Source organism: Marmota monax, unplaced genomic scaffold (genome assembly GCF_021218885.2).
Source record: "Marmota monax isolate L192 unplaced genomic scaffold, Marmota_monax_Labrador192_F-V1.1 WCK01_AAM20220418_F8-fsc00008, whole genome shotgun sequence".
Taxonomy (NCBI): domain Eukaryota; kingdom Metazoa; phylum Chordata; class Mammalia; order Rodentia; family Sciuridae; genus Marmota; species Marmota monax.
The window spans coordinates 5,690,603-5,706,274 of record NW_026694432.1 but is presented as its reverse complement, the minus strand read 5'-3'; the positions used below and the strand labels follow the sequence as shown (position 1 = coordinate 5,706,274).

Sequence of the window (15,672 nt, the reverse complement as noted above, 5' to 3'; positions counted from 1 at the left end):
CTATGCTTAGCCACTAGCACATCTGAAGAGTTATAATGACTGTGGTTCTTGTAGAGACATTGGACAGGGACTAGCACTTCCACTGTGGGCATAAACAGTGACAGCTGTGAATTTAAAAACTCAATCAGAAATGATTCAGTTGAGTAAATCTTCATTTTTCCAAGGAGCTCCAAATGGTACATAGTATAAACTGAATAGGCAGAAGTAGATATTTGTCTTCTGAAGTACTTGGGCCTGCGTGGCCAGAAAATGCTTTGTGAACAAGGAAATTCCATAAAAATATCTTTGTCCATTTATTTCTAGATGTTTTTCTTTTTTCTTTTGTGGTACTGGAGATCAGATCCAGGGCCTCACATATGCTAAATAAGTGCTTTACCACTGAGCTACATGCCCAACCCTATCATCCATTCTTTTTTCTTTCTTTTTTCCCCCCCTGGCACCAAAGGTTGAACCCAGGGGCAGCTTACCACTGAGCTACATCCCTAGCCTTTTTTATTTTTTTTATTTTGAGACAGGGTCTTGCTAAGTTGCTGAGGATCTCACTAAGTTGGCAAGGCTGTCCTTGAACTTGTGATCATCCTGCCTCAGCTTCCTGAGTCCCTGGAATTACAGGCTTGTGCCACCTTGCCTGGCTCATCCATTCATTTCTACCCTGAATGTCCACCAAGTCATTTCTTGCTGCAGGAAGATCTCTATTAAGCACAAGCAGACATTTTTCCCACGGTGCCCTGGCACAAGGTGCTACCAGCTTTGCCTGGATAGAGCCCACCTGCTAATGAGAGATATACTGCAGATGACAATCAAGTATATTCAAATACAAGGAGAAACCAACCCAAAATATGAGCTGCACTAATTCAAGAGGAAAGACGAGATGTTGTGACCAAACTATATAGCAAAACTAATGAGAAGGACCTGGAAGTTTCAAGCACCGGCCAGTGCAAGCTGGGGCCGCCAAGCAGTCAGGCTGCTGTTCTGTCCAGATGAGAGATCATTTGGGGAAAGCCAGGGAGGCTAGGTGTGCTTTGTAGCTTCCCAGGGCTGGTCCCTTTTCCTCATCAATGTTGCTGGATCTGCAATTCCAAATTATAACCATATGAGTACCAGAGCAACCAGATGAGTACCTGGGATTGCAGGGGCTACCCTGGAAGGCCTAGATGAAAGGGGCAGCCCTGAGCAGTGGCAGGAAGGACACAGAAGTGTTTCTGAATGAAGCAGCTATTTCTCAATCGAGGAAGTCCACAGAGAGAAGGGGATGCCCCAGAAAACTCTTTCCCAGATTGTCCCCAAACACTGGAAAGAGTAGTACGAGATATCCTTGAGGATTTTCCACCTGGGAGTGAATTTTTGCTTCTCTAATTGAGAAAAGCAGGACAAAAAAAGATGGGCTTTGTGTGGGGCTTCAGGAATTGAGCTGATGTGCCCCACAGTTCTGGGGCCTGAGGATGGATGGAGGCTCCCAGGGTCCGGCACAAGGGCAGGTTTGTGGAGGCAGGCTGGTTCTATTGGCAGCATTTCTATGACTTTCTTTAGACGCATGCACCAGTCCAAAGTGGCTCCTCCTTCCTGCCAGAGTCTACCAGGAGGCTTCCCCTCACTCTTGTGGCATTTGCTGCTGTCAATGTTCAGCAGCCACACAAGAGAGTTGAGTGTGCGGAGCACAAATCACAGGATGGGGTTGTTGACTGCCTCTGTCTCAGAGCCTCCATCTCAGCAACCACTGCTTTGATAATAACAGGCAATAATGGTGCCTGACATGGTGATAAATTGCCAGCACGTGTTCATTATTAGATACCATATGTTTGTTTGAGTTAAGCAAGTAAAGTCACCGAGTGCTGAAAGCAGTTTTTTTTGGAGACCCAATCTATGCAGTCCCTTTCACTGGTCACTTCACCAGGTGCCTTGTGCCTTCCACTGTGGAGGGAGGGTCATATCCCTTCACCTTTCCTTTGTGCCTGGCTCATAGAAAGCAAGTGTTCATAGAGTGTTGCTCATTTCTCATCTGGCAAAGAAGTATGAGGTCCCGACTTTAAAGAGCTCTCTTAAAATTGGCCCTCGGGCTGGGGTGTAGCTCTGGGATAGAGCACTTGCCTAGCATGTGCAAGGCCTGAGGTTCAATCTATAGCACTGAAAAAAAAGAGACATTTAAATTTAAAAATTATAAAAGATAAATATGTAAACAATGTAAATGCACACGCACGCGCACACACACGCGCGCGCGCACACACACACACAAAATGAGGCTATTTGCTGATTCAGAGAAATGAAGCCACATGAATAGGCAAAGTAGAGTCAGGCATGGTGGCACATGCCTGTCATCCAGTGGTTCAGGAGGCTGAGGCAGAAGGATCACAAGTTCAAAGTCTGCCTCAGCAACTTACTGAAGCCCTGTCTCAAGATAAAAAAAAATTAAAAATAAATAAAAAGAGCTAGGGATGTGCCTAAGGGGTTAAGCACCCTGGTACCAAAAGAAGCTCTGCTTCATTATGACTCCTTTCTCTTCCTTATAAAAATATTCAGTCTTCTCCCATCTTCCCAGATGTTCCCATAGCCCTCTGCTGACCCCTTTTTATAGCATTTGTCACCATACTGTTAACTGCTTGCCTGTACAGGCTCAAGGAACGTTGGTTGAGTAAACAAATTCACTCTTGTGCAGCTCCTACCAGGACAGGCGTGCAGATGCAGTTGTGTTAAAGGCCAAGCGAGTGCTGGAAAGAGTGACTGACTAGGAAGTCTCCAGAAAAGCCTGGCAGGAAATCCCCTCAATAAATTCTAGTCCCCTCCCTCTTTCTAACCAAATTTTGCTTCCATCTCTCCTTATGCACTTAGGCAAAGTGCTTTACCTCTCTGTGCCTTTTTTCCTTAAATGTAAAATGGAGATGACAGTCATGGTGGTAAGTGATTATGGTGCCTATCAGTGGAATGCTGTATGGCATGAGCCAGGCAAAGAAGGGCTCATGATGGTTAGAGAGATTCTCTACATGCTGTCTATCTTGATTCCTCCCCCCTTCTCATTTGATGCCTCACACCTGCACACATTTGCTTGCTGTCTCTCACCCCTTGTCCTGTTACCCAGCACAGCCAGGCTGCATGGCACTTGCCTGTAGTCCTAGCTATTCTGGAGGCAGACTTGGGAAGCTAAAACAGGAGGATTAATTCCAGATCAGCCTGGGCAACTTAACAAAAACTAAAAAGGGTTGGGGATGTAGCTCAGTAGCATAGTTCCCCAGGGTTCAAGCTCCAGTTCCACAAAAATAAACAAAAAAACCCCAGGCCCTCTTCCCATGGATTACTCCAAGCCTGAGGCAGCTCAGTTCTATGGAGCCTCAGCCTCTATGGCCTCCTTGATGAGTGAGCTCACTATCTAATCCTTGCAACCTCCTTTAACCAGAAGGACAGGAATGAGGTGGCACCTTCCTGGCTCCCCAGAGGTCTGGACGTGCTGGGCAGTAAAAGGCACTAGAAAGTGTTGACAGAGAGGACAGGGTAAAGGGAAGTGACATGATTCAAGGGACTCAGCCTCTTTGATGGGGTGTAGCCTCCTGCCTCTCCATTGTCTCTGCCCTTCCCCAGCCATTGAGCTGATAAAGGACCTGGTCAACTACGACGTGCGCCAGTCGCTGCTCAGGGGCCTCGTGGCACTGCTAATACCATCAGTCAAGGAGATGTCCAAACTGCAGCCCAAGATCCTCACTGGTAGGACCCCCTCGGATGAGGCTGCCTGGTGGAGGGAGGGGGGCTCCTTCCTCACAGCCCCTTGCTCTCCCAGACTCCCCGATTCTCCAGATCACCACCCACCTGCCAGTGTTCTTGCAGCAGGCGGCAGCCGCCAAGACCATTGGGTAAGCGGGCAGTGGGTGGGGGTGGCTGTAGCAAGCCAGGCCGGGCGCTGCGGGTGGCCTGCATGCCTGGCGGCACCTGAGAGTCAGAGCCTCGCGGAGCAACCTGATAACCCTGCCCAGGGTTCTGGCGCGCAGAGACCTGAGCACGGCTGAGGAGATGCTGCACATGCGCGTGGTGCACAGCCTGATGGCCGCCATGGGCAACACGGACCACAGCAACAGCCAGAGGCTGGCCAGCCTCACGCTGGAGGTGAGCCCGCGGCGGTGGGGACTGCGGGGCGGAGGTGCGGGCGCTAGCGGTCACGGTCACGGTCACGCCGCCCCTCCCACCCGCCGGCTGCAGTTCTTCGTGCAGACGTTCCCGGTGGTGGAGGAGCACGTGCGCAAGTCCATGGGAGAGGAACTTTACCAGCTCTTCCTTGTAAGTGCTCCCATCCTGCCTGGCAGGTTGGTAGGAACGTGATGGTTCCCCGACCCAGCTCCCCACACAGAGTGGGCTAAGTTGCCCCCGGTTGGGCTCTCCTTCCGCTTCTCCCCTTCCCCTAAGTACCCTTCCAGTCCGGCTGGGAGCTGACCCCACCTGCAGCACCACTCTGCCCAAGCCCAATTCAAGAACACTCTGCCCTGGTACCATAGCTGTGTCCATCTCATTGCTGTCCTCAGATCCACGGTGAGGATTTGTACATGAAAATAGATAGCATTCAGGCAGACATCTTGACAGCTAATGAAGTCAATGTTGCCAAAGGTGAGCAACAGCCAGGGACCTGGAGTGCAGGCACAGCCGGCACCCAAGCTCATGCTCACCTTTGCTGCCCACAGTGTTAGAACTTTATGGAGTCGCCAACAGCAGCTCGAGCGTTGTACTTGACCCTGGTGATCTGAATCAGATGACTTACATCACACACTTCGCGGAGGCAAAGGCACAGGAGGATGAGGAGGCGGAATCAAAGGAGTAACAAACCCCCTGTGGCAAACCAGGAAGGCCAAGGTTGTGTGGCAGGGAAGCCTGGCAGATGGCAGGAATCTGGGGCCAAGTGCAGGGTGACTCCACTTGGCTTCAGAGGAGGCTGGGGGTTATGCATGCAGTGGGAAAGAAGGAAGGTTGCTGGCTGGAAAGGGTCTAATAAAAAGTCTTTGATATCTGCCTGTTCTGTGTGCTTGTGGAAGGGGAAGGAGATCAGCAAGAGCTATGGTGATGGCTTGGGGCGCCTCTACTTACCTAGTTAAAAATCAGGTCCCTGTTAGGTAACTCTACTTAGGCCTGTAATCTCAGGAGGCTGATGCAGGAGGATTCCAAATAGTAGGTCCATGAGAGAAGGGCCACCAACAGCCTGAAAAGTTAAGGGCCTAGCCTGAATAGAGTCCTACCTCAAACCTCCTGTTGGCCCCTACGCCCTCCTCCAGGACATCATATGTACCTGTTTTTTCCCTACCTCTATGGTTGCTTCTTATTCTCTTTTGCTGACTCCTCTTCTTCAACCCAGTCTCTTTTAGGTTGGAATGAGGTGAGACTCTAACCTGGAGCCCCTTCTCCATTCTCTTTTACACCCCAGTGATCTCATCCAGTCAGGGCTTAAATACCATTAATATGCAAATGACTCCCGAATTTCTACCTTATTGGGTCTAACATTGGATTCCTAGTCAAGTGTGATAGCACACGCCTGTAATCCCAGCAACTTGGGAGGCTGAGGCAGGAGGATTGCAAATTTGAGGCCACCCTCAGCAATTTAGGAAGGCCCTTAGCAACTTAGCAAGACCCTGTCTGAAAATAAAAAGGGCTATGTAGCTCAGTAGATAGTGCCTCTGGGTTTAATCCCAGTTCCAAAAAAAATTTTAAATTAAAATTGGACTTCTAATCCTCGGCCACCTTTACCATTTCAACTGATGGTAACTCATCCCCCTGTAACCCAAAACAAAATAGTGGAGTGCCCCTTGAAGTCTCTCCTTGACACATCTGTTCTGCTGACTGTCTCAGAACCCATATCTCACCTCCTACATTGCTAGTGTCCTAGGCTGAGTCACTGTCATCTCTCTTTTGTTACTTTCTTTACTCTCACTTTTCAATACAGCAACTAGAGTGGTCCTCTGAAACTTCAGATTCTGTCATCACTCTGCTCAGAACCTTGCCAGGCTCCCCATTTCAGTGCTATGGTCTACATGGCCCTAAGTGATCTGGTCTCCCATTATGTCTCCATTTCTCTCTCTCCTTCATTCAACTCCAGACACAAAGGCCTCCCTGGCTAGTTCTGACAAACAAGATCTTATTTTGGAGTTTTTATACTGGCTTCCACTGTGCCTAGGACCTCACCCCTGATAGTTATCCACATGGCTAACTCCCTCACGTCCCTTCACCTCTTTTTACATAAAAGTCACCTTCTCAAAGAAGGACAGTTTTTTTGTTTTGTTTTGTTTGTAGTGCTTGGGATTGAACCCAGACTCTTATGGATGCTAGGCAAGTGCTCTATCACTGAACTGCAACCCCACCCAGTCCTTATTATTTTATTTCAAGGCAGAGTCTCACTCAATCGCTTAGGCTTGAGATAGAAATTGAGCCTCTAAAGGAAAAATATCCCTGTTAAAATATAGAACAAAAAATTGGAAAGCAAATCATGAGCCAGACAAAGGAGCCTAAGAGATAGAAAAAGGGCCAAAATATAAGGATACACTGAACATTTCATCAATTACTTTGTAACTTTCCAGTTTCCTGTAAGTTTCTGAAGCAACAAGATTTCAATAGAAGAGATCATTAACTCCATGAGTCTAATTTTGTGGGCTAACATTCAATTGGACCATGACTCTTTGGCTCAATCACCAAATAGACCACAGCTAGAGATGTTGATGTGAGCTGAAACCTACATACTAACCAGACCCCAAATGGAGAAACAGTCCCTTTGGATCGTACATATCCCACCTAATTATGTACCCTAATAAAAGCTTGGCCTCAAGTGGCAGTACATCTCACACTCAAGATTGCCTGTATCCTGCTCTTGAGAGTGTATCTTCACCATTTACTTTCTAATATAATAACCCTTTCTCTTTTTACTAAAACCAGACTCATCTTTAACTTCTTTTCCGCTATGGAGTCAAAGACCTGAAAGTTTGGAATACAGGTATCCTCTAGACCTCCTCAGACCCCCACATGGTAATAGGCTGGCCTCAATTTTTTTTTTTTTTTTTTTTTTGTACCAGGGATTGAACCCAGGAGCATTTCCCACTGAACCACATCCCCAACCCTTTTTTATATGTTATTTAGACATAGGGTCTCACTGAGTTGCTTGGAGCTTTTAAATTGCTGAGACTGGCTTTGAACTCGAGATCTTCCTGCCTTAGCCTCCCAAACAGCGTGATTACAGGCATGTGCCACCACACCTAGGGCTAGTCTCTTTTTTTTTTTTTAATTACAATGTACCCTACTACCCTCTATACTCACAGCCCCTATTGCTCTATTTTTGAAGCATCATTGTTGGCTTATTCTCTATCTCATCACCTGACTGTAAGCTCCATTTGGACAGGGATATTTGTTTTGTTTACTCATACATCTCAAACATTGGGACAATGCTTGGCATGCATGAATGAATAATCAAAGTATTTGAAGCAATTGTCCTTCCGAGTCAAAGGAAATGAAGTTTGATAGCAGTAATTTTACAGGTTGCCACAAGGGGGCATCATAGGGACTGATATTGTTGATCTAAAGCAGCCCAGCTTTTCTCCATCTGGACCTAAATACGGAGGAGAGAAAAGTTAAAATACAGTTGCGTTTTCCATCAAGCTAAATGGATTTCCTATTTTAAAGTGTCATTCTGGGGATGCAGCTTAGTCTAGAGAACTTGCCTATTGATGCACTTGTGTGTATGTATGTACATTACATATATAACAGTAAAGTACTTGCCTAATATAAGTGTATGTCACACACAAAGCAATCAATTATACTCTAAAGGGGGCAGGGGTATCATCATCATCATCATCATCATCATCATCATCACTGGCAGGGGGATACTGAGGGATTGAACTCCGGGGCACTAGTCCACTGAACTACATCCCCAGCCTTATTTCTGTATTTTATTTAGAGACAGGATCTCACTGAGTTGCTTAGCGCCACATTTTTGCTGAGGCTGGCTTTGAACTCGTGATCCTCATGCCTCAGCCTCCTGAGCTGCCACCAAGCACGGCTGCAGGGGTCGTTCAAGGAATCTAATTCACAGGAGTGTAACACTGAGAGCCAGATTCCAAAGAGGAGTCTCTGGGCTTGTGTGAGGTGTGCAAACACTTCTCTGACAAAAGCGTTAAGAAGCGCGGAAGGCCCTTTACCCGGAACTTTTTTAAAAATAGTATCCAATGCTGGGATGCTGGGAGGCTGAGGATCTCAAATTCAAGGACAACCTGAACAATTTAAGAAAACCCTGTCTCAGAAAACAAAAACTAGGGCTGGGTTGTGGCGCAGTGCTGGAGCTCTCCCTTACCATGTGTGAAGCACTGGATTGGAAAACTGAGAAAACAACAAAAATAATATAAATAAATGTATTGTGTCTATCTATAACTTAAAAATAAATGAGTCTCTAATGACATAACTCAGGTAAAGCATACCCGGGAAGCGAATGAGGCTAACTGGACATTCAATATGGGAATGGCTTGAGTCTGGTCAAATACCAATTAACAGCGCATACTCAACGAACAACAAAGAAATCTATCTTTACAAACAATTAATTAGCCCCACAAGTGCAGGGCCTCAAAAAATTGGGTTAAGACTCGGAATTGTTCCTCTCCACGGAAATCTTTAGTAAAAGGCGAAAGATTTGTACGATCTGAAGAGAAACCAGAGTATACCTCCATTCTCTGGTGTACAGTCCTCCAGTAACCGTAACTACTAGAACAGCAATGGTAACTATCTACACAAGAGAGCTGATGATTTCTATGGTTATCCTGGACAATTCTGGAGAAAAAAACGTATTTAACAAGAGAAGAAATAAAAAATAGAAGAAGAAAAGTCTTCCCGTTTTAATTTAGGAAATGTCCTATGTGCAAAGCATTGTGGGTATGTAAATGATTGAGTCGCCAATCTGGAAACACCGTAGTTGATAAGTTGTCTTGCTAGGTGTTGGGCCACCATCAGGGGGCAGAGCAGTAGCCAGATTTACGGTAATGTGGACCCCTCTCTGTCCAACTAAAGTCTGACTTTTATAATTAACACTCGAAGTAAAAATTCTCTTGAATTAAAAATACTGGAGGTGTAGTTCAATGATAGGGTGTTTGCCTAGCACTGGGGAGACTCTGGAATCGATTTATGGCACCGCAAAAAATAAAAAAATAAAAAATTTAAAGCTCAAAAATGATTGTAAATTCATTTAACAAAAATGTATTGAGCACTAGCTGTGCTTGCCCTAGGAGACAGGTATCTGTGATTGTAATGGTGGTCCACTTTACCTTTTGAATATAGCCCTTGCTGCTTATTTTTAAAGGATATTTTTTTCTTTTGCACTTCTCCCTCTCGCCGCCCCACCGCCCCCAGCTTGGGGACAGGTAACAAGATTACCTTGAGTTATCTGTTCTCCACAGGAAGGAGATATCACCAGAAGAATTAGGAAGTGACTGTCTCCTAAATTAACAAGTGAATTTTCAACACACCATCAAGGCACACCTGGAATGTAACCTTTTAATAGCTTCTTTAAAAGCCCTATGATTTTTTTCTTATGGGCAAAATCACAGCCTCTTGGACAGGAGTCTCCAGTGTTTCTCCTTTGCTAGCAAAACAGTAAAACTTCTTTTTTCTTTTTCTCAAAACCATGCCCTGGTTATTGGATTAGCATCAGGGACAGGGACTGAGCTTTTGGTAACATGATGAAGATTAAAAGACAATTCAAAGACACAGGATCCAAAAAAGTAAAGTTGGGAGGACATTCTTAGCAGAAAGGAACCAAAACAGTATGAGCCCAGTTATGGGAAGGCAAGTGGCTAAATGACAGGGACCTAGTGTTTTTGTTTGGTTGGTTGTTTAGACGGGGTCTTGGTAAATTGCCCAAGATGGCCTTAAATTTGTGATCCTCCTGCCTCCGTGTGCCTCCCCCTGTAGCTGGGTTTACAACAAGTGAGTCAACCAGTTGGGCATGATGGCATATAGTACAGGAGATATGTGACACCTTACCCATCCAGGGTCCACAATCTTGTGTGGGTGGCTACTAAACTACATTTTTATTTTATTTTTTTTTAGAAAGTGAGAGTGTGTGAGAGAGAGAGAGAGAATTTTTTAATATTTATTTTAGTTTTCGGCAGACACAACATCTTTGTTTGTATGTGGTGCTGAGGATCGAACCCCGGCCGCACGCCTGCCAGGCGAACGCGCTATCGCTTGAGCCACATCCCCAGCCCTACATTTTTAATTTTTAATTTGAGACAGGTTCTGGGGATTGAACCCAGGGGCACTCTACCACTGAACTACATCCTCAGCTCTTTTTTATTTATTTTTTAAATATTATTTTAAAAATTGTAGATGGACACAATAACTTTATTTTGTTTATTGATTTTTAATGGTGCTAAGGATCAAACCCAGTGCCTCACACATATTAGGCAAGTGCTCAACCACTGAGCCCCTATCCTAGCATTTATTTTATTTTTAAATTTTTTGACAGGATCTTGCTAAATTGCCCAGGCTGGCCTCAAACTTGCAATCCTCCTGTCTTAGCCTCCTGAGGTGCTAGGATTTACAGGTGTGTGCCACTGAGCTCAGCATCTAACTGATTAATTCTTTTAAACAACTACTGGCTCTTTGGGTCTGCTAGTTCCACCAGCCATTCCTGCTAGCCATTCCCACCAGCAGCTCAATAGGAGCTCTTTCTATTAAGGATCTTATTGTCCAAATAAGATCCTCAGAAGGAGGCTGAACTCTGTAGCTAAATCCAGGAATTCAAGGGCCTCTCTGACAGCCCTCACTTCTATAAGGGGCTGAAGGACTGTTTTATACATATTCATGAAGACATTATAGCCAAGTTGTAGTAGTTGATCAGTTCTCAAGTACAACTACTTTCATGCAGAATTGGCACTAGCTAGAAAACCTCTAATTTCATCAAGACTGTGTTCGGCATGAAGTTTGTTTACCTGTTTGAGGCCAGTGATCTACTTGAGAGTGAGAACAAGATGCACTTACAGGTGTCTCTTCTTGAGCTGTCAGGGAAAACCAAGACAGAGGGGTTACAGAGGAGGCATGGACATTGGTGTCAAGTACTCAGAGAAGCAGGAGTGGAACTTCAATGACGTCATCACAAAGGCTGGTCAGTGTCATAGGGCTGCAGATGGCCCCCAACAAGTGGGTCAACCAGTTGGGCATGATGGCATATGGTACAGGAGGCATCTCTACAACCCCAAAAAGTGTATCCTGCCACCCACAGACCACTCCATCATCATCTCCACCATCAGATGAACACAAAAATGTGCTAGCCAGTTAGGTATGATGACTTTGGGGACCAAGAAGCTCATCTACCACAAGTGTGGCAACTCCTCATGTCCCTGCAGATGGGCTAGACACTTATGTGCCAACTAGAGTGGCAAGATCTTTTTTTCCTCCCACATTTTTTTTTAGAATTGGTGTATTATATTTGTACATAATGATGGGCAAAGTGGCCAGATCTTTGGCTTGGGGCAGCCCATATGTAACTCCAAGTACTGCCCACAAGGCCAACAGCATCTGGGCTCCATTGGGCATTAGCAATTACCAGAGCCTAAGGGAGACTCCAGAGTAACTCCCCTGCTACCAAGAGGAGGCCATCTATTGAGGCGCATGGGTGTGCTATCTGCTGTCTCTTTACATCATTGTCCTGTGTGGATTTGGGGCTGGGTGTGGGGGGAGGGTCTGTGGCTGGTTTTTGTTTTTTTCACATTTTCAGTGCTGCACACAGAGAGTCTATGACAGCTGTGTGGGATCAGGCCAATAGGGGATATTTCTCCCCAATCCTGTCTTGGTTCCTTCACAGGACTGAGCCAGGCTGAAAATAATGGGGGAAGGCCATATCTAGGTGTATAAGGAGTGGGAGCCCTATCAGGGCACATGTAAGCACTGAATTTCCCAGCTGTGTTGGGGAGAGTGGAATAGGGAGACAACTGGTCCCAAATGGTTTTAAGTTTCCTTTCCTTGCGATCAGGTTGTGGTTTCTGAACCGACAGAAATTATAGGCAAGCTTAACAAAGGAAAAAATAAACTTCATTTTTCAGAGAAATGGGGTGATAATGGAGTGGGGATGTTGGAAAATCATTCCCTTGAGAGAGAGCCAGGCCACAATCATAAAATGTAAAATGTTTTAGGACTGGATTTCCCCAGGATCCTCAGACAACCCTGACTCCTTCTGGGGCCCAATGGGGAAACTGAGACCCAGGCAAGACAATGGACTTTCCAGTAGTTGAGGTAAACTTAGGCCCCTTCCTTATACTACCTGCCTCTCCACTTCAGGGCTCTCAGTGGATTTTTGTTTTGGCATGCCTGGCTCAAAACTCCTTTTTTGGTACCAAGGATTGAACTCAGGGGCACTGGACCACTGAGCCACCTCCCCAGCCCTATTTTGCATTTTATTTAGAGACAGGGTCTCACTGAGTTGTTTAATGCCTCACTATTTTTAAAGCTTTTTTTTAGTTATACATGGACACAATATTTTTGTTTATTTTTATGTGGTGCTGAGAATCAAACCCAGTGCCCCACATGTGCGAGGCAAGGGTTCTGCCACTGAACCACAACCCTAGCCCAGCTTTTGCTGAGGCTGGCTTTGAACTTGCTATCCTCCTGCCTCAGCCTCCCGAGCATGCACCACCGCTTCTGACCTCAAAACTCTTTTTAAAGTCTTTAAAATCTCTCTTTCAATGATGCCTTTATTTTCCCCCCTTTCCTTTTTGTTAGAATCTCAATTTGTAGCTCTTTCCCAAATTATGAAGAGTATCAGCTAGAATATACCTCAACATTGTAAAGGCTATCTATGCTAAGCCCCAGGCCAATATCATTCTAAATGGAGAAAAACTTAAAGCATTCCCTCTAAAAACTGGAACAAGACAGGCATGTCCTCTTTCACCACTTCTATTTAACATAGTTCTTGAAACACTAGCCAGAGCAATCAGATGAAAGAAATGAGTTACACATCAATACCCTGAGTACATGAATGAAGACACAAAAGGTGTGAAAATATTTTGTGTACAATCAGTGACTTGAAAAATTGTGCTTTATATGTGTAACATGAAATGAACTGCATTCTGCCATCATGTATAGCAAATTAGAATAATTAAATAATTTAATAAAAAATAAAATATCTATTGTATTAAAAAAAAAGTCAATTGCAAGCCAGACATCATGGCCCATGCCTGCAGTTCCAGATACTTGGGGCTGAGGCAGGGGGACTGCTGAAACTCAGGAAGAAAAGAAGATGTCAACTGGGTGCTTGGGTTGTGGCTCAGCATTAGAGTGCTCGCCTAGCACATGTGAGGCCCTGGGTTCAATCCTCAGTATCACATAATATTAATAAAAAATAGGTATTGTGTCCAACTACAAAAAAAATTTTTAAAAGATGATGTCAATTATAATTCTGGAATTGGACAACATATCACTTCATAAAATAGAATAAGTATTCCAATGAGCTGAGTGGAATTTAGTTTGAGGGCTGGGGATGTAGCTGAATGGTACAGTGCTTGTCTAGCATGTGTGAGGCCCTGAGGTTTGTTTGTTTTTGTTTTTTGGTACCAGGGATTGAACTCAGGGGCACTCAACCATTGAGCCACATCCCCAGTCCTATTTTGTATTTTACATAGAGATAGGGTTATAGATAGACACAATACATTTATTACATAATTATCCATTAATTTTTCTCTGTCATCTGGCTCTCATCTTCAACACTTCACAGGGCTGTTCAAAGTCACCATTGACTCAGATGCTAGCAAATTCAAAGGACACTTCTATGTCCTCTTCTTACTTGACTTCAGAGCAGCTCTACAGTTTCTTCCTCCTTTATTCCCCCCATTGGCTTCCAAGATCTCCCACCCCCTGATTTTCCTCATTCCTTCAAACCACCCTAATCTAATCTCCTTTGCTGGCTTCTCCTCCCTTGTCCTATCTCAAAATGTCAACATGTCCCATGGTTCAATTTTGTTCTCATCTCTATCTAAACCCTCTTCCTAAGAGATCTCATTCAGTTTAATGACTCCAACATCTACAAAATGCTGACTGCCAAATCTGTGTCTAACCTCTCCCTGGGCTTCCAGCTTGTATATTCAATTGCTGACTTGAGTCCTCCACTCAAATGACTCAGACATCACAGACTTAACATGTACAAAATAAAACCCTTGATTTACTTCTTTCTTTTACAACCCCAGTCCACTATTTCATAAAATGGCTCATCATCCACACAGTTTCTCTAGCCAGAAACCAGAAGTCATGATTATCCGTCATTCTTTTTTTTTCTTAATAATTTTTTAGTTGTAGATGGACAAAATACCTTTGTTTATTTTCATGTGGTACCAGGATCAACCCAGTGCCTCCCACATGCTCCACAAGTGCTCTGTCACTGAGCCACAACCCCAGCTCTATCCCTCATTCATCACATCCAACACAAGACTCATTCACTCCACCTCCCAAATACCCAATCTATTTCTTTGTTCTGGTAGTGGTGAGTTACATCCCCAGCCCTTTTTAGTTTTTATTTTGAAATAGGGTCTCACTAAATTACCCAGGCTGAGCTGGGTATGGTGGCACAAGTCTATAATCCCAGTGGCTCAGGAGGCTGAGGAATGAGGATGGCGCCTCAGCAACTAGAAAGTATCAAGTATCAAAATTAAAATTAAAAACGGCTGGGGATGTAGGTCACTGGCAAAGTGCCTCTGGGTTCAATATCCAGTACCAAAAAAAGAAAAGTTATAATAAATAAATTTCCCAGGCTGGCTCTTGAATTTGCAATTCTCCTGCCCCTCAGAAGTTAATCTCTCAAGTATTTAGGATTACAGGCATGTGCCACTGTGCCCAGCTCACAAAAATGCACCTTGAATCCATCCATCCTTGTAGCTACATTGCCATTGTCACTGACCTAGGCTAAACCAACATAATCTCTTGCCTACAAAATGGTCTTCTCACTTCCAGTCTTGCTTCCTTCAAATCTGCTACCCACACAGCAGCAAGCCTGATCGACATACAGTAAAATCAGACTTGGGAGATAAATTTTAATGGAAGTCAATTTGGGAAGTCAGAGATCTTGTCACTTTCCTGTCTAAAATTCCTTAATAATTTCTCTTTAGAATAAAAGCCAAAATTATTATATTAAGCTACAAGATGCTAAATGGTCTCACCCAACTCACCTCTTAGACTTCATCTCATGCTCCTTCCTCCTTTACCCATTACCTTTCAGCCACACTGGCTTCTTTTAATTCTTCAAACACCAAGTTCTTTCATATTTCAGGGATTTTGCATATACTATTTATTTTCAGTTCTTAGCCTGGAGGGCTCTCCATTCCTTCCTGTCCATTTTGGCATGGGTGTCTCTAGGCTTAGGTTAAATATCACTGCAAAAATTTGTGTGAGGCACTAGGAATTGAACCCAGGGTCTCTCGCATGCTATCCAAGAATGATACCACTGAGTTATATCACCAATCCTTTATTTTGAGACAGATTCTAAGTTGCCCAGCTGGCCTACAACTTGTGATTCTCCTGCTTCAGTCTCCCAAGTAATCAGGCCTAAATTCAATCTCTCTCTCTCTCTGTCTCACACACACACACACACACACACACACATATCCAAAAAAGAAAAAAGATTTAATTTAAAGATATTACTTGGGCTGGGTGCAGTGTGGCACACCTATGATCCCAGTTATTTGGGCTTAA

General features: G+C 44.5%; 1 protein-coding gene, 1 non-coding gene and 1 pseudogene across 8 annotated transcripts in view; 2 read left to right on the top strand and 1 right to left on the bottom strand.

The window, feature by feature from the left end:
- Armh1 (armadillo like helical domain containing 1) overlaps window positions 1-4,979 on the top strand; it is a 47,927-nt gene extending 42,948 nt beyond the window's left edge. For 3 of the 7 annotated variants that reach the window (XM_058570798.1, XM_046469374.2, XM_058570797.1), the window contains 6 exons: window positions 3,571-3,693; window positions 3,767-3,839; window positions 3,960-4,089; window positions 4,183-4,260; window positions 4,503-4,584; window positions 4,659-4,979. In XM_058570798.1, the coding sequence (XP_058426781.1) occupies window positions 3,571-3,693; window positions 3,767-3,839; window positions 3,960-4,089; window positions 4,183-4,260; window positions 4,503-4,584; window positions 4,659-4,795 (623 nt within the window). In that variant the 3' untranslated portion in view covers window positions 4,796-4,979. Of the gene's footprint in view, window positions 1-3,570; window positions 4,090-4,182; window positions 4,261-4,502; window positions 4,585-4,658 lie in introns of all 7 variants that reach the window. The other 4 variants (XM_058570799.1, XM_058570800.1, XM_058570801.1 and 1 more) reach the window with 4 other exon arrangements.
- Window positions 4,980-8,545: 3,566 nt separating this feature from the next.
- LOC124075450 (U5 spliceosomal RNA) lies at window positions 8,546-8,661 on the bottom strand. Its single transcript, XR_006846063.1, has one exon. It is a non-coding gene; the product is annotated as a U5 spliceosomal RNA (small nuclear RNA).
- A 1,099-nt stretch (window positions 8,662-9,760) lies between these two features.
- On the top strand, window positions 9,761-11,535 carry LOC124075365 (calponin-2-like; annotated as a pseudogene).
- Window positions 11,536-15,672: the final 4,137 nt, after the last annotated feature.